At 36.8% G+C, this 24,931-nt stretch overlaps 4 protein-coding genes across 5 annotated transcripts; 1 reads left to right on the top strand and 3 right to left on the bottom strand.

The window, feature by feature from the left end:
* The first annotated feature begins 813 nt into the window (after positions 1-813).
* On the top strand, positions 814-3,139 carry LOC133872194 (tubulin beta-1 chain-like). Its single transcript, XM_062309638.1, has 3 exons — positions 814-1,425; positions 1,518-1,787; positions 2,207-3,139. Exons 1-3 carry the CDS (start codon positions 1,032-1,034, stop codon positions 2,881-2,883), a joined length of 1,341 nt encoding a protein of 446 aa, XP_062165622.1. The 5' UTR covers positions 814-1,031; the 3' UTR covers positions 2,884-3,139.
* A 1,543-nt stretch (positions 3,140-4,682) lies between these two features.
* LOC133872195 (L-type lectin-domain containing receptor kinase VIII.2-like) lies at positions 4,683-6,046 on the bottom strand. Its single transcript, XM_062309639.1, has one exon. It carries the CDS (start codon positions 5,852-5,854, stop codon positions 4,802-4,804), a length of 1,053 nt encoding a protein of 350 aa, XP_062165623.1. The 5' UTR covers positions 5,855-6,046; the 3' UTR covers positions 4,683-4,801.
* A 6,433-nt stretch (positions 6,047-12,479) lies between these two features.
* On the bottom strand, positions 12,480-16,150 carry LOC133874306 (uncharacterized). Of its 2 annotated transcripts, XM_062312197.1 has the most exons (5): positions 15,708-16,150; positions 14,707-14,885; positions 13,720-14,080; positions 13,401-13,514; positions 12,480-12,770 (listed from the first exon to the last, which is right to left on the bottom strand). In XM_062312197.1, exons 1-4 carry the CDS (start codon positions 16,119-16,121, stop codon positions 13,434-13,436), a joined length of 1,035 nt encoding a protein of 344 aa, XP_062168181.1. In that variant the 5' UTR covers positions 16,122-16,150; the 3' UTR covers positions 12,480-12,770; positions 13,401-13,433. The 2 variants fall into 2 exon arrangements, with proteins under 2 accessions (XP_062168181.1, XP_062168180.1); XM_062312196.1 differs by lacking the exon at positions 12,480-12,770 and having other exon boundaries at positions 13,285-13,514.
* Positions 16,151-18,246: 2,096 nt separating this feature from the next.
* LOC133873390 (fructose-1,6-bisphosphatase, chloroplastic-like) lies at positions 18,247-23,966 on the bottom strand. Its single transcript, XM_062311102.1, has 4 exons — positions 23,556-23,966; positions 19,155-19,392; positions 18,573-19,081; positions 18,247-18,342 (listed from the first exon to the last, which is right to left on the bottom strand). Exons 1-4 carry the CDS (start codon positions 23,964-23,966, stop codon positions 18,271-18,273), a joined length of 1,230 nt encoding a protein of 409 aa, XP_062167086.1. The 3' UTR covers positions 18,247-18,270.
* Between the last annotated feature and the right edge of the window lie 965 nt (positions 23,967-24,931).

Below are 24,931 nucleotides of genomic sequence, written 5' to 3'. Positions count from 1 at the left end.
GATGAGGAGATGAAGTATTTTTCTATGGTAGTTGCATGACATGTCAAATTAGTCATGTGGTATTAATTGATTGGTGGTAATTAATTGGATGGTAATTTGACAAAGAGATTTATTTAAAATCAGAGAAAATCTAATAGATTTAATTGCCGAAATTAAAAACTGAACCGTTGAGATTGAGATTAACAAATTTAATCTCAAATGCTTTAATGAGTTTTCACCAAGGACGACTGTGTGGTATGAGATTGGTAAGAACAGAGGATCTGTTTTCACTTGAAATAAAAGAGAATTTTATTCTGTTACTAGGCCTAGTAGAAATGAAAAAAATTAATTCAAACAGAAATTACTCCAAGACCTTAACAAAAGGAGTCAGCAATGCTATGCATCAGCCTTTTGTCTTTTTTTTTTTTTTTGATTTTCATAAATTGATTTGACTTTTAAATTTATGATTGGATTAATAATAAATTATTATTAAATTTTTTTTTAAAAAAATTAATAATAATAATAAAGTTCTTGACATTAATCAATACCTTTTTCACATTTTCATCGTGATGATGATGAAAAGGTGAAGCTAGTTCTTTTAAATTGGGCGAAAATTTTTGAATTTCAAAATTCAAATTTGAAAGAAAAGTGTGGCTGATTATATGCCAGAGTGGGAGGTAGCTCAGATACCTATAATTAGGAAGGGAATCGTATCGTATGAGGGGGAGGCTCCTCCCTGTCAATTTTGTTTCCAAATTTTTTAAAAAAAAAGCCATAAATGAAGGGTTTTGTTGGTACCCCAAAAGTCCAAAAAGAAATTCAAAAATGGTGAGAAATCGCTCAATCCGAACGTTACTTTTGGGTTAACAACTCATTTCCACTCAATTCAAACCAAATCCCTCCCGCTTCTCATTCAAATACCCTAAATATAATTCTATACGCTTTTTCTATATAAGAGAATCCTTCCTCTGTCCCCACATCTTCCCCATTCATCTCTCTCTCTCTCTCTCTCTCTCTCTCTCTCAACTCTTTTTGGAGAAAAACTGCTGAAAATGCGAGAGATCCTTCACATCCAAGGGGGGCAATGTGGGAACCAGATCGGAAGCAAGTTCTGGGAGGTGGTGTGTGCGGAGCACGGTATAGACCCGACGGGGATGTACCAGGGCGGATCCGATCTTCAGCTCGAAAGGATTGATGTATACTACAATGAGGCAAACGGTGGGAGGTACGTGCCTCGGGCTGTTCTCATGGATCTTGAGCCCGGAACCATGGACAGCGTCAGGACCGGACCCTACGGCCAAATCTTCAGGCCGGACAACTTCGTTTTCGGCCAATCTGGAGCCGGAAACAACTGGGCTAAAGGCCATTACACCGAGGGTGCAGAGCTCATCGATTCCGTGCTCGATGTGGTCCGTAAAGAGGCAGAGAATTGTGATTGCTTGCAAGGTGTTTGTTCTTTCTAACTCTTCTCTCTCTACTATTGCTCTGTTTTTTTAGTTTTGTTGGCTTACGATGCGTTTTGTATTTGGTTTTTTCAGGATTTCAGGTGTGCCATTCGCTGGGTGGAGGAACTGGATCTGGAATGGGGACCCTCTTGATTTCGAAGATCAGAGAGGAATACCCAGACCGAATGATGCTCACTTTCTCCGTGTTCCCTTCCCCGAAGGTCTCCGATACCGTCGTTGAGCCTTACAATGCAACCTTGTCGGTCCACCAGCTCGTTGAGAATGCAGACGAGTGCATGGTTCTTGATAATGAAGCTCTTTACGACATTTGCTTCCGCACCCTCAAGCTCACAACCCCAAGCTGTAAGATCTTCACCCCCTATCATTAGTTTCCCTTTCCCGTATGTCAGTATTGTATATGTGATCTTTTTAATCTGGGTATTGTATGTGTGATCTTTGCAATCTGGGTTACTAATTTTTGGAGTTTCCCAATTTGATAAATCGTTGCAACATCTTAAAATTTAGGCTTAACCAAGGCTTTTTTTTTTGGGTTAAAGTAATATATATCTGTTTGGGTTTGTGGTTTTATAAAATTCAATTGAATATTCTGCGATAAATTGTAGTTTAACTTTTAAAATTTCAATTTGCAACTTTTAAAAAATTTACTTCCAATCTCAAATGGTACATCTTCTGTGATTTAGTTTAAAATCAAACTTTTTATATAAGAAATTGTATTATTGACATGTTATCCCCCAAAATTGATTGTCCTCTTGTTGATGCAGTCGGAGATCTGAACCATTTGATTTCTGCAACAATGTCTGGGGTCACATGCTGTTTGAGGTTCCCTGGGCAGCTTAACTCCGACCTTAGAAAGCTCGCTGTTAATCTAATCCCCTTCCCTAGGCTTCACTTTTTCATGGTGGGTTTCGCTCCTTTGACATCCCGAGGTTCGCAGCAGTACAGAGCCCTGAGCGTGCCAGAGCTCACCCAGCAAATGTGGGACTCAAAGAACATGATGTGCGCAGCCGACCCACGACACGGTCGATATCTCACGGCCTCGGCTATGTTCCGGGGGAAAATGAGCACCAAGGAAGTGGATGAGCAAATGATCAATGTCCAGAACAAGAATTCTTCCTACTTCGTGGAATGGATTCCTAACAATGTGAAATCCACCGTCTGTGATATTGCCCCAACAGGGTTGAAAATGGCATCCACTTTCATCGGTAACTCCACTTCTATCCAGGAGATGTTCCGCCGTGTGAGCGAGCAGTTCACTGCCATGTTCAGGAGAAAGGCCTTCTTGCATTGGTACACAGGGGAAGGTATGGACGAGATGGAGTTCACTGAGGCGGAGAGCAACATGAATGACCTGGTTTCGGAGTATCAGCAGTACCAAGATGCCACAGCCGATGAGGATGATGAGTACGAGGAAGAGGAGGAAGAAATTAATGACATGTGAAGTTGTTATATCAGTATGAATGTAAAATGCTGCAACTCCCGGTTGCCGGTCTCCGGCGAAGGGGGCAGACCATTCCGGGTAGCTGTTGGCTACATATTACTGTCAATCTTAAGTTTGTTTCTGGATTTGGGTTCTTCCTCGTGAAACAAGTGCCATCATGTTTGTTCATATGAGATTTCAAGAGGAAGATACCTGATTTGTTTTACCGTTATGTTGTTTAATCTCCAATTAATTACATTAAACCATGCTCAGCAAATTTTCTCACTATTTTAACTAAAAAAAATCACATTTTTTTATTTAACCATTCACTTTCATTCTTTCTTTCTCAAACCGATCATATTTTTGAAATTGTCTTTTTTAATGATCATATTTTTTTAAAATTTCTCTTAATGGTAATATTCTCCTAACAAGTATATTTTAAAAAAATTGTCTTTTTTTGAACAGTTATAGTTTAAAACTTCGTTTTTTTCAATAGTCATATTTTAAAAAGAGTATGCGTAAGAGGAACAGAGGAGAAGAGAGCAACGAAAAAGATAAACGTTATATGTACATCTTTCAAATTTAATATTAATTTTGAAAAGAGATGTACAATAAATATAAGAAAAATGATTTATCTTTTATATTTTTATCTTCATTTATCTTTGAAAAGAGAACATATGAATTGGATGTTCTAAAATCAAAAATAAAATAATATTTAGTTAAAATAGTAGAAGTAGATTTTCTAGAAATTTTCTTAATCGTTCATCATTTATCTCAATGTGATGTTTCTCAAGATTTTTACGAAATTAACGCAAGTACGCATGAATCAGATTAACCAGCAACTCATAGAAGTAATGTGGCTGTCAAGTGAGGACCTGCTCAAAATTATCTAATACAAGATTATCTAATACAAAATTATCTGCTCAAAATCCTCCCAAAAAATATCTACCTCATTGTAAAGACTAGATATAGACAGATATATTGAAGGATTTAGAAGACATTACAACTAGGTTGGTATATTGAGAGGGCTAAATACAGGCAGATTTGAAGGGGAAACTTTGAGGTTGAGTCTGCAAAAGCTTCATAAAATGTTCAGCCATTGCAGTAGCCAAAGCAAAAGCCACCACTCACTTTTGCAGTTCTTCAATGTAATTATTGATGAAAAACGAAGAAAATATAGCTAAAGAGATGCCACGGCTAAACTTGTACTTCTTCAATTTCCCAGAGATATGTGTTTACATTACACTAAACAAGGTTTTTACTGGCAGCTAGTGCCTCTTTGTAGGAACTTAATTCTCAAAGCTATGCTAACTACGCAGAAAAACAAGAGATGCAAGATGTTGAAAACGACTTGGTACAGATTGTGAAGATCTCAAAATAGTATTTACAATGCTTTCAAAGGCTTGCAAACAAAACCCTGTGACTGAAGAAATCATATGCTTCAACAACAGGACCTAAATATGGAGAAAACAAACCAAGACCCATCTGTTAATCGCACTAGTATTGTCATGAACATTAAGAATCAAAAGGTTTGGAAGAAGACTGTAGTGCAAGAAACCAGCAAAAGGAAGTTTGAGCAATGAAACAGAGTATGGTTTTCTACAATAAATCTGGTCACTAATCAGTCTAATATTTACACAACACAACCTAGCAAAGTGAAGTTTATCTGCAGCCATAAAAGCCAGGGTAGTAAAGTTAACAATGCATGCATCTTACAGTATTACAGGAGTTATGTTAACAACAGCAAAAGTTTAAACATGCAAAATATTTCATTTTATCAGTCCAAAACTAAATCAGTGCTCCCCAGATTGAACAGAATGTAACAAAAACTAAATTTTGACAATTGATCACCAAATTACAGCAATACAACAAAACGTGAAGATACAAGCAGACAAGACACTGATTTACAACACAGCATCGAACAGAAAACACCAAACACCTACTTCTTGCCATCTTCGAAGGCTTTATCTACAACTATTTGAACTTTTTTGTACTCGCAATCCATGGGCTGCATGGAAAACTCCTCCGGCGCCACTGGACGCCTATTACCAAAGATTGTCCACAAATACAACACAGTAAATGCTGCCAATGCTCCACAGGCAGCACCGAAAATCATGGCAGCGAGCACCCTCGAGAGGCAATCACTTCTCTTTGGAACTGCCAAAGTTTTGGTGCTTTTAGCAAAGGCCTTAGGATCCAATGGCTCAGAATGCATCCAATTCGGAACATATCGAAGCTTGAAACTCCACGAATGCAGAAAACATGTCTTGGAAGAATTCCCAGCCGACGACCGAAAGCTCACAAACACTTCCTCATCCTCCAACGCTTTGGACAAGTCAATTTGGTACGAGAGCAACGGACTAGAGGGCCTCGAACCACCATGTTGACCCAACCTAACCTCTAATCCCTTTGAACCGGCTTCATAATCTATCCAAGCATGGATTTTTTCACTACGAGGAGCCAAGTTATAAACAGACGCATTGCTCAATCCCGCTGATAAAACACTACCCACACCAATTCCTACATGATTCTTAACCAAACCACCATTATTATCCCTTAATGTATTAAATCTAACAGCAACAAACTCAAATTTACTTTTCCCAGATCCTAGAGAAAGCTCAAATGGACTAGTATCATTGAAACCACTTGGAACCATAAGGAAATCCAAACCATCACTGTTACCGGTAGACATCGAGAAGGAGAAGTACGTCGAAAAAGAAACCAATTTTCTAGACATACCTTCGACAAGTTTAATGGGGCTCTTGTACATGACTACCCCAGCAATTGAACTCTCCGGACCAGTTAGCTGAACGGCATACCCACCATTAACAACCTTTGCATCCCCATACACACCGATTTTGGACTCAATTTTTGGATCGTTCCCGAACCGTGTGAACGAGAAAGAAGAATCTGGGTCTGCAGCTATGGATTTAAAGAAGAAAACAAAGAAAGTTAAGGCAGTGAAGTTCCTGGAAATGGATAATACGGCCATTGCGTGAAGTGGGTTTCTGCTGAATCTTTGGTTTTTTGAGGACTTGTGGGTCTCTAGGGTTTGTGGGGTGAACCCATTTGCATCTGAAGTCAATTTTTCTAGGTTTTGAGAAAGCGGAGAAAGAAAGTAAAGAATATAGTGGAGGTTGGCTTGGAGGTTGTGAAAATTAAATACGTTTACTCGTTTCTGCCACTCTCTGACTCACTTTCACTGAGTGGTTGCTGACTGAGGGAATATCACAAACGACATTTTGCACATGCGTGCTCACGCTTTCTGAAATTTACATGTGTTAGTCCCTGTGCTTTGTGTATTCACATCTCCTCCCCCACACACGACACACCTTTGAAATACAAAGACTGTTGAAAGTTTGGTACCATGATGTTTTTTTGACTGCCCTTTTTGTTCATGGGTGTTCATGATTAATTGAATATGACCTATGAACCTCTACAAAAAGAAGACCTTTGAAAGATGAGATGACTTAAAATCATGTAATAAATTTGATTAGTGACAAGTATCTCAAATGATATACATATATAACTTCCATATGAATATTCAATTTTGGGTAAAATTTTCCTTTAAATTAAGTCGGATAAATTTTAGATATATATTCATTTAAAGGACTTAATTGAAAAAACTTCTTTCAATCCAATTTGAGAAAAAAAAAAAAAAAATTCAATTTTTGAGTGACTACATAAACATGATCAGCCTTGTTTGGTAAGGGAGTGAAAGTTGGGGGTAGTAGTAAGAAGTACTAGATGTGATATAAAGTAATAAGAATTTGTATAAAAATGTGAAAATGTTTGTATTGTAATGAATTTTTTTTTATTTAAATAGTAATAAAAAATTATTAATGTGATATAAAGTTAGAATGTTTTGAAGTTGATTATTTTTAGGAAGAGTGAAGAGGGAGATGGAGAATTTTATCTCCCTTGCCAAACAAGCCCGATCGATTAGAGATGAGTTGGATAGTCACTGGGATTAAGATCATCGGATGCAATACCTTTTATTTGGGCGCCCGTATCGCAACTACAAATATTCAAAATGGGTGACTATGCTCCAAATTGAACTGTCCAAATAACAAGTAATGTACATTCAGGACCATAATATTGTACTGAATTTCAATCCGTAGTCACTTTATGATATACCTTTTTGTATGGAGATGTGTTGGTAGATTTAAACAATTTTTGTACAAAAATAGACAGAAAAAAAAAAAAAAAAAAAAAAAAAAAAAAAAAAACCGAACATTCTTTTTTTCATGGTGTCTATGCATGTTTACACAAGAATGTCACATTGAAAGTAAAAGAGACAGAAAGATAAATAGAAATAAGGAAAGGCTGGTCCTATCCTAAATCAAAGGGGAACGCTCTTTTGGTGGTTCTTTTGAGAATGACCTTACAAAAGGTACAGCTGTAGAATGCAGGCCGCGAGTCTCCGGTCACCATCTTCCCAGGGCGAGTCCCCGCCCCACAAGCCATTTTCCTTTTTAAGATTCTTGTTGTTCTTGACCCGATGAAAATGTCGATGTTGTGGTCGAAGAAGAGGGATGGATTCCCTAGGGACCATTTCTCTATAGCTTGTGCAGCAGGCATTCACACCACCATTCTGTAACTGTTGGGGTTGCCTACTTTACCAAAAATCTTTTCTGTTAAAAACTAATGTCGGCGTGCTTTTGTCTTGGTAAAAGACAACTGGGTTGCTCCCTTTTGATTAATCAAAGAGACAGTCCTTGTCAGCAAATTAAACTGGCCTGCGAACCTCCTTTTTAGATTTGGCAGTTTGGCTATTCCCTTGTTATTTTTATGATTATTAATGCTACTTAATTTATCACATCTATTAAGTATTATATATATATATATATAAAAGCCATTTACAATATATCATATCGATATATGTAAAAAGAGTGTGAATTGAATTTGATTTGGATTGCATTCGAGTTAGAAGTAAACCGACAATTTTTTACACGTTTTGCGAATTTAATATAAAATGAGCGGTTAGTGTTAAAAATTTTATTTTATTTAATTAAATAAGTCGAGTTAAGATTTGACTATTTAGTCTTATAAATATACATCGCCACGACTTGAATTCAAAACACAACATTTAAGGCTTAAAACTCGTGAATCGAACATGAAATTAGCATATTATAGTTGAGAAATTTTACTCGTTTAATTCAATGGGTCAAATTGTAGACTTATATCCATATCTCGACACGACTCAAATCTGACATACAAATACAAATTGTCATCTCTAATTAGAATTGGTTTGTTTTTTTTTAAAATAATAATAAAAAAAATTATTATTATTATTATATACAATTAAAAAGGACAAGAGAGACAACTAACTGTGACTACTATATTTGGGCGTTATCATGGTAACACTTGCCTATTGAGAATTGCTCAAGAGTGACCAATACGGCAAAGAACCGTAGGCACTTCCTGACACCAATTGAGCCATATCTTGACTAAATCCCACTAGAGCATCAATGTGAGTTCGAATCTCACACTTAAAAATTGCCATTTTTTATTATTGTTAGACACCTTTAAAATTGGAACAAATATTCTTTATTTCCTGTATAAAGAATGAAAATATATATATATATATATATATATTCTCAATTCCGACGGATTTAATTATAATTAAATTGGATCTAAACAAAACTGTTTTTGTTAAGTGCTTATAGTGGCATGCATGTGACATGTGAGTGTCCACAATTACAAGTAACATTGCAAACCTCGATGTTGACATGAGCCAACCAAAAAAGGAAACGTGGACGGCTGATGAATGCCACTTTTAAGAATAGGTTAAATCCACGGACCACGGGCTGGTATTCAATGCAATCACCATTTTGTTTTGAAGTAGGCCCCATCTTTGAATTTCGATCCTGCCCGTCTGCTTCGCATTGAATAATAATTAATCAAATTGGGGCAGTACTGATCAATTACTTTGATGCCGTCTGATTCGTGATACCGAGGTGTGGTCCCTGTTTCATCCTTCTTTGGCTTTTAATTTTTTATTCTCACATTTTTATTCTTTTCCTCAAAAGAAAGAAAAATATTTATAAGATGGAAAATGTTATATGGCCTTTAACTTTTATAAAGAGAGCTTTATTAAGATGATGTTAAGCTTATTCATTAGTACCTATAGCATTTTTTTTTATTAATTATTTTGATCACTCCAATAAATAAACTCCACATCAGTTAATAAAGCTTCAGTAGTAAAACCATCTTATAGTTATTATCCGAATTACTAATAATTCCAACAACAAAATTATTGAGATCTCTATCGTCCCCGACAAGCCTATTTATGGCAAAAGCAAAAAAGCATAAATTGGATCCTCGTAACGGATCAAAATTCTCTCAAATTATTTGTTCGAATTCTTTCAATTTGAATAGGTGATTGTGAGAGACCATGTATGAGACCCACATAAACGGTTAATCGGTAGAAAACCCAATTTTTATATGGTTAGATTAATTTTATAAGTGATCCTTCGTAATCACCTATCGAAATTATCTCAAATTTGAATTAATAATTCGACAAATCCTGCTCCCCAAAACATGTAAGGGGATTTACACAAAAATTAGAGCAAGGACCCGTGCACTTGTACTTGTTTGAGCATTAAAATTGACACTTGGACCACAAACCTTTTGAGCTGTTATAACCATGTCTTTAACGAGCTGTGTGAGAAACTTTTTGAACCCCCAACACCACCATGTGACCAAAAGAAGTACAAATGTGGAAGAAAGAAAATCCTCCATCACCAGTTCAGCACATGGGAAGGGGAGTGGTAAGCCTTTGACCCAGCCTATAAGCTTGGAGAATGGTCCAACTATCAAATAGATTAAACCACTTTCATAGATAACTGTGGAAGCATGTGTACATGGAACAAAGTCACAAACCCAATCTATTAAACTCAAGTGTGTTTTTAAAGGACTTGATTTCCACATGCATTTTCAAAATATTTATGAAAATCATATATTTTAAGGACATATATTATATGTTCTATTAATCTTATTAAAAATACATTTAAAAATTACATATTTTAAAAATAAATATCAATTAAATAGATTAGGTTGAAAGAATTTTCTTCCACCTAACTTGAAAGAAAATTTTATCCATGGACATGATGCTTGTAGTTTGCTAGTCACTTCAAAATTTTAGCTTCAAGCAAAGAAGTCTCCAACAAGTCCAATCGAGCAGTACTAGGATTCTGCATGTTTATCCTCTTTCTTTAATCTTTAATTTATCCGTAGGAGTCTAACTAGTCTTTGAGCTCATTTTTCATAGTCTAATTGTAGTATGATTACTTTACATGCTTTTATATAATTTCTTTGTCTAGTTGCAGTAGGATTACTGTTACAATATTTTCAAAATTAATATGTATATATATTTATTTTATGTCTTGAGAATGTTTTAAAAAGAAGGTGTTAAAGAGCATTAAATGAAGATAGTTTCACATGAAAAAAAAAAAAAATTGTAGTTGATATTTATAAGGCCCAACACACTTTAAGCATTTAAAGTAATGATTGAGTGTATACTCTTACGTGTATACTCTAGTACGGTACAAAGCACCGGACACACACGAGCGCGCGTGTGGCAGTGGGCTGTAGGCCACTAGGATGCTTCTTAGGTAGATCTAATGGTTGGATTTACTGAACCATCACTAAAATAAACTATAAAGTCAAGTCACATTTGATCTAATGGTTGAGATTAATTAATGACGATCTAATGGTTATTATTAAATAATCATAGACAGTTATCAAAAAAATACAGAAGTAACTGCTGTACAATAATTAATAAAAGAGATAACAAAATTTCTTTTATCTTAAGTGTTTTTTCTAATACCTTACGTATTTTTAAATTAAAAAATTTATGTCTGTCTCTTGATATAATAAAAAAATCTAAATAATAGAAAAATCTAAAAATGTTCAGATTTAATTTTTGGTAGTACAAAACGCAATTAAACAAACAGAGGATTCTGGACTCTATTGTATCCTAGAAAAATATTTGCTGTAACCTTTTGCATTCCTTTCTGGTGAGAACAAATAATTTCTTAAGGAAAGCGTACTTATTGGTTTACTAGTTAGGGAGTAGTATAAATAGTGTCCTAGTAAATGTTATTTGGCATTGAGAATAGACTATTGTTAATTAGATTCATTTGTGGTCTCTTCTACCCGAAAGAAATTCAATATTTATGTTCATCGTTGTGATTTCTCATCAGCGTCTCTATATCTATTCACGAGCAATCTCCCCTTCAAACTCCACTCAAATCACACAACAATTAACAATGCACAGCATGCAGGAGTTCTCAAGCCAAGTTTTTTGGTTGATTTTCTTACTGTGGTAGTTGTTACAATACCATAGTAATGTATGGGAGCAAGATAAGATATCTATCTGAGATATGCATTATCAGACAAGGGACCTTATCCAGAATATGCCTCTTCCAATCAGAGATAGCCATCACGCCAAAGCATCCCCCTTGGACAGTGGAAATAATATTGCCATAACTTAGTGGACCATAAAATCTGATATGATAGTATAATGAAGGGTCAAACCAGGCATTTAAAGCAGCAGACCTAGCAAAAAATGAGCACCCGTGAATCTAAATTAACAAGATAATAAAATCATAAACAAACAAAAACAACGTGAATAAATTAACATCCAGCACAACTTTCTTTCCTGTTGGCCTCAATTATCTTTTCGTGAGAAAAAGATGTCACCAGCTTTGCAGCCATAGTGGGAAAGACTGTTCTGAGTTTTCTGTCTAGTTCAGAGATCGACAGCCTTTAAGAAATGTACCGGCAAACTTCGAGCAATAAGTGAAGCATGTTAAGACTACCCTAAGGGGCAAGCAGTTCAGCCAATTCCAAGTAGGGGGTGAAAAAGAAAAAAAGTTGACTGAATTACTGATGAAAGAGCCAAGTATAAACATTTCTCATAGGTTCACTAACCAGTTAACTGTTTGCGAGTCTCCTTGTACATGTTGCCCGAAAAGAGGAGAACTCACTGATTATTTGTTCGCGGGAACCAGAAGTCAAAATTTTGGTAAATGGGATCCCATAAAAACTTCTTTCGAGCAACTATAGCTAAAGGGCTTGATGCTAGCACTTGAATTTGAACCCATGAGGGTGGGCCTTAAAACAACAATTTGATAGCTATTACATTTTCCAAGGACTTTAGTTGCTCGGCTTAAAGTCTACAAAGATATCTCTCGGTAAAAACCATATCTTTGTGGGTGCATGTGCGCACTTGCAATGTGCATGGTTAACCAGCATTACATGCACAAATATGGATGCTAGTAGACCAAACCAAATGCCGTAAGGCAAGTGAGAAAAGATGTATTTGTATGTTTGTTAATGTGTTTTGGAGGTGCTTTTTGTTTTTTGTTTGAAATAATGTTCTTATGTGACACAAATGTGAAAATTGTTTTTGTGTTTTGAAGAATGTTTTGTATTTTGAATTATTTGTGAATGTTTTTGTTTTGAAAACAGAAAACAAAAGAGATTTTAACAAACAGCGTGTTTTCTCGTTGGCTGGACTTTTGCTCCATCAAAATCATAAATTCCAACCTCCAGCACCAATTTAGTTTAGTAACCCTGGTGAACTGCATACTTGCTCAATGTCGAGTCTCTTTTCCAACCTGAGAGTTTTTTTGTTTTGCATTTAAATCTGAGGTATGTCCATTGTTTATAATAACAGAGCTGCATCCTTGCTCAATGTCAGGCTAGAGCATAGAAAGCCAGAAACACTGACTCACAACAGATTTAGCCTCAGCCTGCCCAGGCAGTTTTTCGTAAAAGATTTCAGTATACAATATAGTTAGCTTTTTAACAAAACCTGAAGGCTTTTCGTAAATTGCCCTCAGTATGGATTCATTCAACCAATAGTAGCCTGCTCCAATAACATGTAACAATTTTCCTTTCTGGAATAGCAAAAAATGAACTGCAATGTGTGAGTCAAACATAATAAGGCAGAATAAGAAATCATGTTCACAGGAACTAATGGGGGTGACAACTCAATGAAATGACTCTTCAGAATTGTAGATGACTCAACAGCACATGCACTTAGAAAGGTATATGAAACATGAACTATATGGATGGATGATGGATCGGTTGTATAATTTGTGTCCATTAATCCAGGAAATTTCATAAAGCCTATGCAAGAAAATGTTTTAAACACCTCAAGCAACATGTAATGAGACCTAGTGAGAAGCAGAATAATCTGATAAATCATCTCTATTATTTGTCAAATGAGTAAGTGTTTGAGTACTATAAGATAATTCTGATTTGATCGTAGATTAACCTTCACTATCATTTAACATCTTTTTTGTAATTTTTATTCCTGACCTAATGAATGATGGTATTGTAAGCAACTCAAGGATGTTGACATAATGAAACTCACTATGTAAGCCATGACTCAGACTCGTATCCAGCGCCTTATTCAAACAAGCATACTTTACTTTCACATAATGACAGGGCACCACATTCTCCATACAGATAACTAAGAAACATCTGTAAAGGAAGGCAATATATCACATGGTTGACAAACTTACCCATGATGATCATAAGGAAAGACATTATTTACATTAGTTAGTCTCTGCAATAATATCATTGACATCTAGATCTACCAAACTTTCCTTCCCAAATAGTGTGAACCCCACAGTTGCCTGCAAGAAGAGAATTTTTCCAAAAGAATTATTTCTGGATTCTGAAGTAGATTAATAGAAAATGAGACACTGTTGTTGTCACAAGGACCTTTTGTATCATGTAAAGCATCAATTAGACCTTTAAAGTTCTCTTGAACAGCATGCAGGCACATTTTCTCTCATTGGCTTCTTTAAATCAAATGATCTGTGAGAAAGAATGGCATACCTTTCCAGTTTTGCGATTCATCTTCTTAAGGTTGCCTACAAATTCTGCAAGAGTTCCAGATATAACTCGAACAGTTGAACCTGGGACAAGGAGCTTATAATCCTTCGCTGTAGATGAACCATCTGTGAGAGGATCAGAAGCTTTTCTGGATTTCCTTTTTGGCTTCAAATCCATAACAGATTTTGTTTCATCATTGGGATCTAACTGAGAGTCAACACTGAGCATCTCCGAGTTGAGGTTTCCTTTTTGCTGGTCTTCCTCAAAAGCTCGGTCAGTTTTTTCTTGTTCCTCTTTTGCCTGTCTAAAGATCGCTTCCATATCAACAACAGATACTGGCCTAGGTTTGTTGATCTGTTTTTTCCTGCAGGGAAAGAACAGCTTCTGATTAGACATACTGGAAAGTACACAATGGAGGTAGTATGCCAAGAGAACATCTATGCAACGTGGTTTTAAGATTTGGAATCAACAGGCACTAGAGATGGCTATTTGGGGACTCACAAAGACCAGCAAACCAGAAAACTTAACCCAAAAAGTTAAATGTTCTCCCCTTTGGATAGAGCATAAGCCCATATCCCAGCCTATATATTGACAAGAAACTCCTTCAGAAGGTATCTTAAGTCCCCTCAGATTCCTTCTTTTCAGGCTTAGGTAAAGACTGCAGTCATTATATGGATTGAAAATCTTCACTTATTTCTCATGCAAGTCCACCATGACATGAAGCCTGGTGACCCAAATGAGACCTACACAGAATTTACTAGATAATTACATGGAGTAGTTGACAATCTTTCTTAGTATTTTCAGAATTCCTTCTTTGCATTAAAGCCCAATGCTATATGCCGTTCACTATGATGTCCACATTTTCTATAATGCGAGTGCTTCCCATGATCCCATCCGCTAAAATTTCTACATAGTATTTTTACTAAAAACTGCAAACAAGTGGTTCGAACAACTCTTTCAAGTACAACAAAAACAAAAATCAATACTCACGTATTTCCGACTTTGGAACCAACAAAACCCCCAACTCCATCGCACTCTAATATGAAGTCATGTATCTCTTTATTCAGTACACATCTTAAAAAAACACACCCACGAAACACGGCCTTTGATGTGACTGAGTGAGAACCATTCTTCAATTTCCTCTTCACATGGATGGCTGGAGCATAGACCTGAAACTCAAACACTATGGGGTTGTAAAAGCTATATAATTTCACTTTCCCAACCATCCATTGTTTACTATCTTACAGCCGAACTTTTAACTTCTAAAGAGTAGTATCAAACAGAAAAAGTGTAAATAATTTTTCAAATGAAGCAGTGCAAACTGCCAAAAAGAGGAAATATAACATACTTGGTCTGTACTCTATCATGGTGTTATTGAAGAAGAAGTTGGGCAAACAGAACCTCGTCAATCATCCATCGTTATCAGATTGGAATTTAAGCTTTAAATTTGAAGTTATTATGGTTTTACAGATATGCATATAAAATCATGATAGATAAGAATGAGTGCTAGCTGCATATGACATACTACATGCATTGTCATCATGTACCATAATATTAGGTGCCAAGTTTATCCTATCTAGGTGTCTAAACAAGCCCTTAGCGTCAATATGCACCACTAATAACACCATCTCAGAAAGTTCTTATCAGAATATTCCTCTTTCGCATATTCACAAGTGTTCCAAGTTTACCAAGCAAGCCTCCTCAGGAAGCATATCGGACATCATATATAGCACCATAACAAGGCAGAGTACATGAATTATAGTTGAATTCCGCTTCACTTTCCATATGAACCACACAATATTTGTGTCCAATTCAGGCCTTTGAATGCTTTGAACGCGTTGCATTCATTCAAAAGATTCATCCTAGACAGTCTAATTAGCTCCTACATAAAACCACGAGCATTCCCATACAAAGTAACAAAGGTAAAGAGATGCACTTCATAGAACCCAGTAATTCACGCTCAAAATCGAAGCGATCAACATTAAAATTACCTTGAAATCAATGTCCGGGTAGTTCTTAGCCAGTGAGCGAGCGAGGAGTTCGGCGGCCTCATGGACCTTTATCCGGGAGACCCGAACAACCCACCACTGGGGACCCAACTCAGCGAGGTTATTGAGGTTGAGCTCATCAATCCAAGAGGCGTACCTCTTCTTGGGCTTCTTGATGAGCCTCTCCTCAACTTGCTCTCTCCAATTGGTGGTGCCTTTGCTCTCTCTCCTCTCGTTCCTGAGCCGCCTCCTCTCCCTCGCCGTGAGCTCCTGCTGGGTGTTGGCGGAGATGACTAGAATGGGGCGTTTTGTTGTGGGGTTTGGAAAAGGAAGGGGAGGTAGGGAGAGAGAGTGTTGGCAAGGATTCCTCCATAGTAGAAGTCCTTGCTTCATCTTCTTCTGACAGAGGAGACCCATTTGGTTGAGGGGATAAGCGGACGTTATTGTCCTCGTGGCATTGGAAATGGACCTGATTAGCAATGGGCCTGTGTTAATCCAAAGTCCAGATCCACAAAAAAATAAATAAATAAATAAATAATTATAGTATACTGTAAATCCTACAAATTTAATGGTATATTATTTAAAAAAAATAAATAGATGAAGATGAATAAAAATAGAAAAATAGCATTTCTCTTTTTAAAAAGGTGAGGCCTATTCTCGTTCGGTAATTGTTTCGAAAATACAAAAAAAAAAAAAAAAAAAAAAATACAGGATGTTTGATAAAGTTTTGAAAAGTGAACTTATTAGACATTTGTGTGTGCTATATTTTTGTATTCTTTTTTACTATTTTCAAAGTTACAGATACCCAAAAAGAAAAAAGAAAAGAAAAGTAGAGACATTATGTTTGAAATGATGTTTGAGTGATAGTTGTTTTTGAAAAAAATAGAGAATAAAAGAAAAGAGTTGAATTGGAAAAGTTTCTCAAACATTATGTTTGAAAAGAGTTTTGAAAAATGTAAAAATTGAGAATTGATTTTTTTTTTTTTTGTGCCGAGTAATGATATACATTATCATTTTATTTACATTTTATCCCTCAAATATGTGGCTTTTAAAATTACAATTTGAGTTTGGAATCAATTTAATAGCGATCCATCCCAAATTTAACGGTGATTTTAAAAGCCACATCAATTTTTGTGGGTTAAAAATGGATCAAAAGATGATATATAAAACTACTCGTTGGGGGCACATTTTAAAAAAAAAAAAGGTGTTGCATGTCGGGGTGGCATCAGTTCGGTTAAGTTGGTGAATTCACCGACTTCGTTCCGACAAACCATATTTTCGAAATTTTTAATTAAAGCGGTTTAGTCAGTTAAGTCAGTCGATAGGCGGTCGGTTGAGTCGAAACAACAAATATAGAGTTTTTCTTGTAGAAACAACAAATCAAGGAGAATTTAAACCTATTTGACTGACCATATATAATTATATGCAACAGATCAAAGTCAAAAGCTATATATCATTATATGCTTATTTTAAAGGAAAAGTACTTGATTTCAGATTTTTAGTCATTTTTTCTCTTGATTTAAGCAAGGCCAACTTCACCAACCTTGTAACCAAACAACTGTAGTCGTGAATCATTCATTTTTCGTCAGTTTCCAAGGGAGAAGGGCCAACAAGCGGCTGTGTCGACTTTAAATGTAAAGGTTAGGGTTCGCCAATTAGGCGAAAATACAGAAAGATGAGGAAAAAATGCGAAATGAGGAATGTGTCTTAGGGTTAGCTAAAAGAGATGAATATATAGTCTTTCAAAAATACGTCGTTTCAATTATAATGAAACGACGTCTTTTTCTTTTTTTTTTTGTCAAAAAAAAAGATCAAACGAAATAGTTTCGTTTCTGTCATGAGAAAATGACGTCATTTGTTTGTGTCGGTTCAGTTAATCGGTAGGTTAAAAGGCGGTCTAGTAAGTCGGTTAAAGGACGGTTCGGTTCAGTACCAATCCAACTGTTGGAACTAAATTTTATACTGACTACCAAATCAAAATTAGTCGGTAAGCGGTAGTCGGATATTTTGCCCACCCGTAATTGCATGTAGGGGCTACAAATGAAAATTGGTTTGGTAAAAATTTGATAAGTGTTTTTGAAAAAACAAAAATTTATAAATATTTTTACAAAAAGTCGTAGGAGTTCTCTGAATGGGGATTATTACTCGGAAGAAACTGACTGGTTAAAGGAATGATTCTTAGGCTGACATGGAAACTTTGTTTACAGCAAAAGATATTTAACTGTGTTTTAATGTTTTGAACGACAATTAACAGAAGCTGTCTTTGTTTTGGTATAGCGTTAGACTACTGATTCATTCCTTAGAATTCCATTTTCTAGTTGACATCCTACAGCAGTAATATGTCTTTGTTGGATTTACACTCTCTCGGTTTACTGGGTGTTGTATTTCTTGACAATGGATTGTACATTTTTATGGAGGTTGCTGTTGATATGGAAGATTTGAATTCTTTTAATAGAATTTTTGGTTACATGTACTTTTTTCTCCCTTTCTCTGTTCAAGTGTGATGAAAGGCTCAAACATATTCATAGGAATAAACAAAATTAATAGAAAATAAGGGCAACAAGGATCAAGCCAAGTATGTTTGCAGTTTCTCTACTTCATCTGGACTTCCAATGAAAATTGGTGTACGCTGGTGAACCTGTCAAAGAAAAACAAAGTAAATGTCAGCTTTTTACATTTTCCATCATAGCAAGACATTTCTTTTGGTTAAAGAAGCTCTGTATTTATGTGTTGAGCTCCTGTTGTAGCACATCTCATGCACAAATTTTGAATGTCATGTTTAAGTTTGTTACATAAATTAATAGCAGAACTATGCTGACTGTGCAAAAAGTTATTAACAACGAGAGGCTTTTGCAATTATATCATTACCTCCGCTGGTTTGATGTCAAGTATTCTCTGGTGACCATCTGTTGCTATTCCTCCTGCTTGCTCTACTAGATAGCTCATTGGTGCGCACTCATACAAGAGCCTCAAGTTCCCATTTTTGTTGTTCTTGTTCTCGGGGTTCCCATATATACCACCATATAGCAACATCCTATGAATTTCCCCAACAAGGCATCCTATGTAACGGCCAGAATAGGGCTTGCCATTGTTGCCTGGCTGCCTGAGGTGGGTGAGGTATTGCTTCAGTTTTTCATCCCATAGGTCATAATTACCTTCATTGAATGAATAGATTTTTCCTGATTTTGGAATCTTTATATCATCATATGTTAAAACAAATTCCCCATATGAGGGGTCCAACGTGAATGCAAACACCCCTTTCCCTATTGAGAGTGTAAAGACAACTGAGCTTGAATACATGCAATAGCCAGCCGCCAGTAGGTTGCTGCCTGGCTGGCAAACATTTACGATGCATTTTTGTTTTGCTTGATCGAGCTGTGTTGTTGCAGAGTTGAACAATTAAGCAGAGAAGAATAAGAATGGAAATGGTATGAGAGGAGTACCGTGGATCGGAGTCATCGTCAATGTTAAAGAGACATTGCTTGTCAGGGCCATATATGCCAAAGATGGAGCCAGTAGTTAAGGCAGTGTCAATGTTGGCAGATCCGTTAATAGGGTCAAACACGACAATGTAATGTCCTAAGTAGGTTTCCTCCACCGCAACAGGTACATCTTCCTCCTCTGATGCTATAATCCCTGTGCGGCCGCTAGGCCTTAGGCAGTTGCAGAACAACTTCAAATTAACAACCTCTGATCAATAATTGTTTTCATCAAAGCTTAAAATGTTGTGTGGATAATGCATCAAGTGCTAAAACTGCATTGGGATAATGTGAAAATCTTAAGTCTTTTCCGTATGAATGTTGGGAGTATATTTTGTGAGTATTGAAGCTTAGAATCGAATACTAGTTACAATATATAGCGTATGGTTATAGAACAGAATCCTGCAATTGGCCGTGTACAATTCAGACAGTTTTCACAAAGTGGGCAGGTGAAGTTCGAAGTGGGGGGTCACCTGCCCTTCGGCACAGGTAGATTCCGCACCTATCGTAATTGCGTGTAATTCGGACAGCCGATTAGAGCAACTGGTGAGACATCTAGCTGTGCGCAACAACTATGGTCTAAAATGTTTATAGAGTAGTTGCGAAACATTAAGCAAAAGTTAACACAGACGATGGTTTGATAATAATTGATAAAACGTCGACGTAAAACGAACCTCGTCACGCCCCCGTTTTGGGAAATAAGGGGATACGTAAACTTGAGAAAAGTAAAATCTTCCACATATTCTATTCTTTTTATTATTAAAGAGAATGACACAATAATCACAAGATATAGATTAATACTCATAATTTCACATATATATTAAGTCTTAGTAACATTTCAGCTAATACAAATAGTCAGGGATCACAAAATAAATACACTGTTCATATACAAAAAAATAATCCGGTCTTCGTACTATTTCTTGGAGGGAAACTTCTACTATCTCCAAACTGGTCCGGACTAGCAGTGTCATTAACTATACATAAACAAAAAATAAATCCCTGACTAAACATTATGATCACGGGCTATCAAAACAAACATAAACCCACTGATCGGCATCAATGGGCCAGAACTGTGGATCATCATAGGTAGCGACCCCTATGGGTACGCCCGCTATGAGGATGATGATATGAAGCGCTATCTGAAAAGAATTGTAAGGGTAAGGGGGTGAGTTCAACAACTCAGTAAGTAACACAACAAAACATAAGATACAATATAAAATTAATTTACAAATTTAAAATTTTCACATAAAAAAAAAATCAGTAACAATAAGAAATGTGCATTCATAATCATCGTTCATAATGTGTAAGTTTTGTCTACCACTGGTCCAATTCCGCATTTTTACCATGAGCGGTGCACGTTGGGCTCGTCCATAGGACCGATCCCGAAGGACCCATGGCTCATCCTGTCGTCACAGGGGAGAGCTGCCGGGTTAGGAAGCTCCCTAGGTGAGAACCCCCCGGCCGATAGCCCCACACTTTTGGTGTGGTTGCCCCGCTACCCATCATCATCATCATTATAAGATCCGGATCACAGTATTATGGTACCGTGTGACAAAACTTTGTGTGGTGCATATAAAACAAGTATTCAATCATAATTTCATCATCCTCTTCATTCATATGGTGCACATATAACATATAATCACCAGTTTCATTCATACATATGATTACAAATAACATATTCATTATTTCCTACTTGAGATAATAGAATAAATAATGTTAAAGTGAAAGTCTTTCGAAAATTCCCGACATTTTTCCTTTGGAAAAGATTTTATTTAAAAATTTGCCGGGTTTTTAAGGTTGTGTTTCCTTACCTGGCGATCTTGAGTGGATTCTTTGTTATATCTACCTAGAGTAGATCATAAAAATATTTAGAGGATACTCAATAGGATAATCCAACTTGGCACACATAAAACTTGTAAAAGAACATAATGGAAGCTTAGGCATATGAAACCAAAAAAAAATGTCATTCATTGCTCCTAGTTTATCAGTTCTTGCTACCACATTAGGAGCATAATGGTAATGTAGTAGTCATCCAGGCATGTAACCATTTTTGGCACAAAGAAGCAAGCTAAAAAAAAAGAATGGGTTCAGCCCAATGATGTTCATTTAATAGCATAGGGACATAAATTAACCATCTAAGTCTAATAATCCTTAAATTTTCTATTTGTATTTGAGATTCCTCCTCAATGGTCTTTAGTGACAAATTTCCAATGGGGCTTAAAATCTATACATCTTTTTGTCATTATTAAGAGGCTCAATTTACATACTCTGTTTAAGATTAAATTAACACCTCATGGCACAAATTTTAAAGTAGGCACAAGAAATTAGTAGGGACCAAGAAATGCAGCATATATTGGCTAATTTAAAAGCAAATCAGTTGCTATACATAACAACCTTGACATGGCAAATAAGGTTAGGAACTTATTGACTACCAGAATAAAACGTATAAGGAAAATGAACATCAAAATTTGCCATCTCACCTTTTCCTCGTATACATTAAATATAAAACACTTTGCCAGACATGACTAGGATTCAGAAAGAAACAGGAAAGCATAGAACCAAAGCAGCATGGTTCATTCAGTTAGTGATAAATAATCAAATCTTTCTATGTGGAAGGATTGATACTGACTTTTCCAACCAAAGTATGACACAACATGTTTGTCGTGGATCATGGTTTTCAAATTTATGGACCCATTGGATTAGGTCCAGTGCAATGAACCATTTCTGCTTACTTTTAACGTGCAGACAATATAATATTATCATGCAGGTAAACTTCAAAAAAGTTGAATAGTCTTTGCTTTTAGGCCAGAAATCTGGGAAGCTAACACACAAGCAAGCATGTCATAGGAAAATTTCAAAGGAGGTTTAAAGAACTCCAAAATCGTAACAGTAATTGAAACTCTGTGCAAGGAGTAAGAGACTGGCATGCATGAGAGAAATACATATAAGGCAACAAGTTTTCTCAATTAATCAACAACACCCAACAGATTTCATCTTCAAACCAACCCAGATTTTTGTTCTCCATTACCCGAAAACCCATTATGCCCTAAAAAAAAAATTCCCCATAAACAATACCGAAATCTAAACATTTAAAAAGAATCCAACAAAACCCATCTGAAAACCGAAAATCAGACTCCCCGCAGCCTTGCCGACGCCAAGCCGTGGCCTACCGGCCCATCGTTCCTGTCCGCCCCAACCGGTGGCTCACCCACCGGCTCTCTCTTTCTTCTCCCTCTTCTCTTCCTCTCGGTTGTGTTCAAAAAGAAAGGAAATCAAGGAACTAGAAAGGAGAAGCCAAAATTTTCATAACAAAGCAACCCAAACTGAAACAAGATCAAGATTCAAAGATTTCTCAAAGACCCATTCAACCCATAATCTGAAAATCAAAAACCCAGAAATTAACACTCACAGGGGACAGATTTTCCTCTTCTTTGGGGACCCAGAAGTCGCTGGAAAAGTGCTCTCCGGTGGCGTCGCCGGCGCAAGGCCGCGGTCTGCCGGCCCTGCGGTACCGTCCGCCCAGTCCGGTGGCTAGCCCACCGGCTGGGTCTTCTCTCTTCCCCACATCCCTCACTCGGCCGGTCTCCTCCCCCCCCCCCCCCCCCTTCCCTTCTTCGGCTTCTCTATTTTCTCCCCTCACCCCAACTCTCTCTAAGAAACAGAAAAGAATGAGAAGAAATACAAGGGGGGCGGGGCGTCCAACAGAGAAATAAGAGATAATAATTTCAGTACTCAAAAGCCAAAAAAAATAATTGCAACCCATTATTAAAATCAAAGCTTCAAACTCAGCACAGATCATTCGATTTAGAAGCAGAGAGTTCTCAGAACTCTGAACCACCATAATTTAATCACAAAAGCTTTTACAAAAGAAACAGAAAAGGAGGAATACCTGCTGGGTTGAGTTTTTGAACGTGGCTGAGGACTGAATTTCTGCCGATGCTTTGAAGCATGGCGAAAAGAGTGATTAAATAGGAGAAGAGTGAAGCTATCGTGGTTTAAGGGGTGATGCATGGGCTCAACGTGGGTTTCTTTGGACTGAAAAGTGGCAAGAAGTGGCTGAGGGTTTTTGCAAGGTGTCAATGGTTTTTCAAGCCACTCTCTGCAACGTGTAAGGGCATTTGAAATTTGTCACGAGAGAGATGAAAGGTGGAAGACATCGTGCGAAAAAAAATACTTCCTTAATAAAACGACGTCATTCAAGAGAATTGATGATTCTTCTCTTTTTTTTTTCTTTTTTTTTAAAAAAAAAAAACATATATATATATATATATATATATATATATATATATATATATATATATATTTATATTATTCTTTTAGGCCCAAAAATATTGAAAAATTTTGGGGTGTTATAAATCTCATTGGAGATAACGTCAAGTTTCTTCTGATCTTCGCCTTGGACATTGATTGTGCCATGAGCCCCGGTGAGATTGATAATGCTTGACCTCTGAAGCAACGAAGCAATCTGCTTGCACGCCAAAGAGATGCTTGAAAGCACGACAGTGAGCTCGGCGTCTATGTTACCGGCTTGTTCTTGCCTTAGCAGCCATGTCGTTAGGTTCTCGATTTGGAACTCGTTCTTCTTGTCTTTCGTTTGGGGTTTGGTCTCTGCGACAGTCACTGTGGATCCCGCTACTTTGCATAGGATCTTGGACGTGCCATTGCTTGTGACTGTTTGCACCAGGTTGCCGCGGAGATAGAAAGTAGAGACACGAAACTTAGAAGAAGAAAGAGAGTTGGAGAAGAGGGCGTGGGAAGACGAAGCTGTAGTCGTATGAACCATTCTCTCTCTCTGGGTTACAGGGCAGTCAGCAGTGCTTATCCGACAAATGACAATTGTGTGACGTGGCCTTGTTTGTTAAGTTACAGAACAGTACACAGTAATGCGTGTACTTTTCATATACTTTTTCTTTTACTTTTTATATTTTCTACTACCAATCAACATCAAAACATTCTCACTTTTTTTACTTTTTATATCACATCAATAATTTTTTATTACTTTTCAAATAAAAAAATTCACTACAAAACAAAATTTTTTCACATTTTTATATCACATCATCACTTTTTACTTATTTCAAAATTAACAACCCACTACTCTGTTCTGTTCTGTGCATGTCTTTGCCAAACAAGCCTTGTGATTCGCTAGGGTGAATCACAATGTAGTTATGGGCCTCATATTGGGCTTCCTTTTGCTCTTTTTGGGCCTTGGTAATGGTAGACCTTTTATTTTGACTGGGTTTTGGCCGGGCTCGATCTGTTCTAAACTAATTTCGGAGCTATCACCTTTTATTTTTTCTCTCTAAAAAATGTTCTTTTTAGTTTTACCTCCCTAGTCCCCACAACTAAAATTCTAATTCCGCAAATTGCGCATATGTGCTTTGTGCATACATTGAGTATAGTAGCTTGTTGCACATTGATTTCGAGTCTCTGTGATGGCAGCTGATATAACGACCCAAAGAAAAGCGCTAGCCACATCTGCGCTATCACTCCAAAAGGACTAGTCAATTTGAAGCTTTTCTAAGAATCCATTATAAAGCCCAGTTTCACCTAGTAACTAGGCAATGTGGGACTTAACACCCATGAGTATCTTCTGTGAACTATTCATCTCTTCCCAATTTGGGACCGGGGTGTTACAAACTCCCCCCTTAAACCCCTGACGTCCCCGTCAGGGCCATGTCATGCGGTGCTCCAGTACCACATGACCTGGCGTTACTAGGTGGCTCTGATACCATATGTAACGGCCCAAGG

This window comes from Alnus glutinosa, chromosome 7 (genome assembly GCF_958979055.1).
Source record: "Alnus glutinosa chromosome 7, dhAlnGlut1.1, whole genome shotgun sequence".
NCBI classification, from domain to species: domain Eukaryota; kingdom Viridiplantae; phylum Streptophyta; class Magnoliopsida; order Fagales; family Betulaceae; genus Alnus; species Alnus glutinosa.
This window is presented reverse-complemented; position numbering and strand designations above follow the sequence as displayed.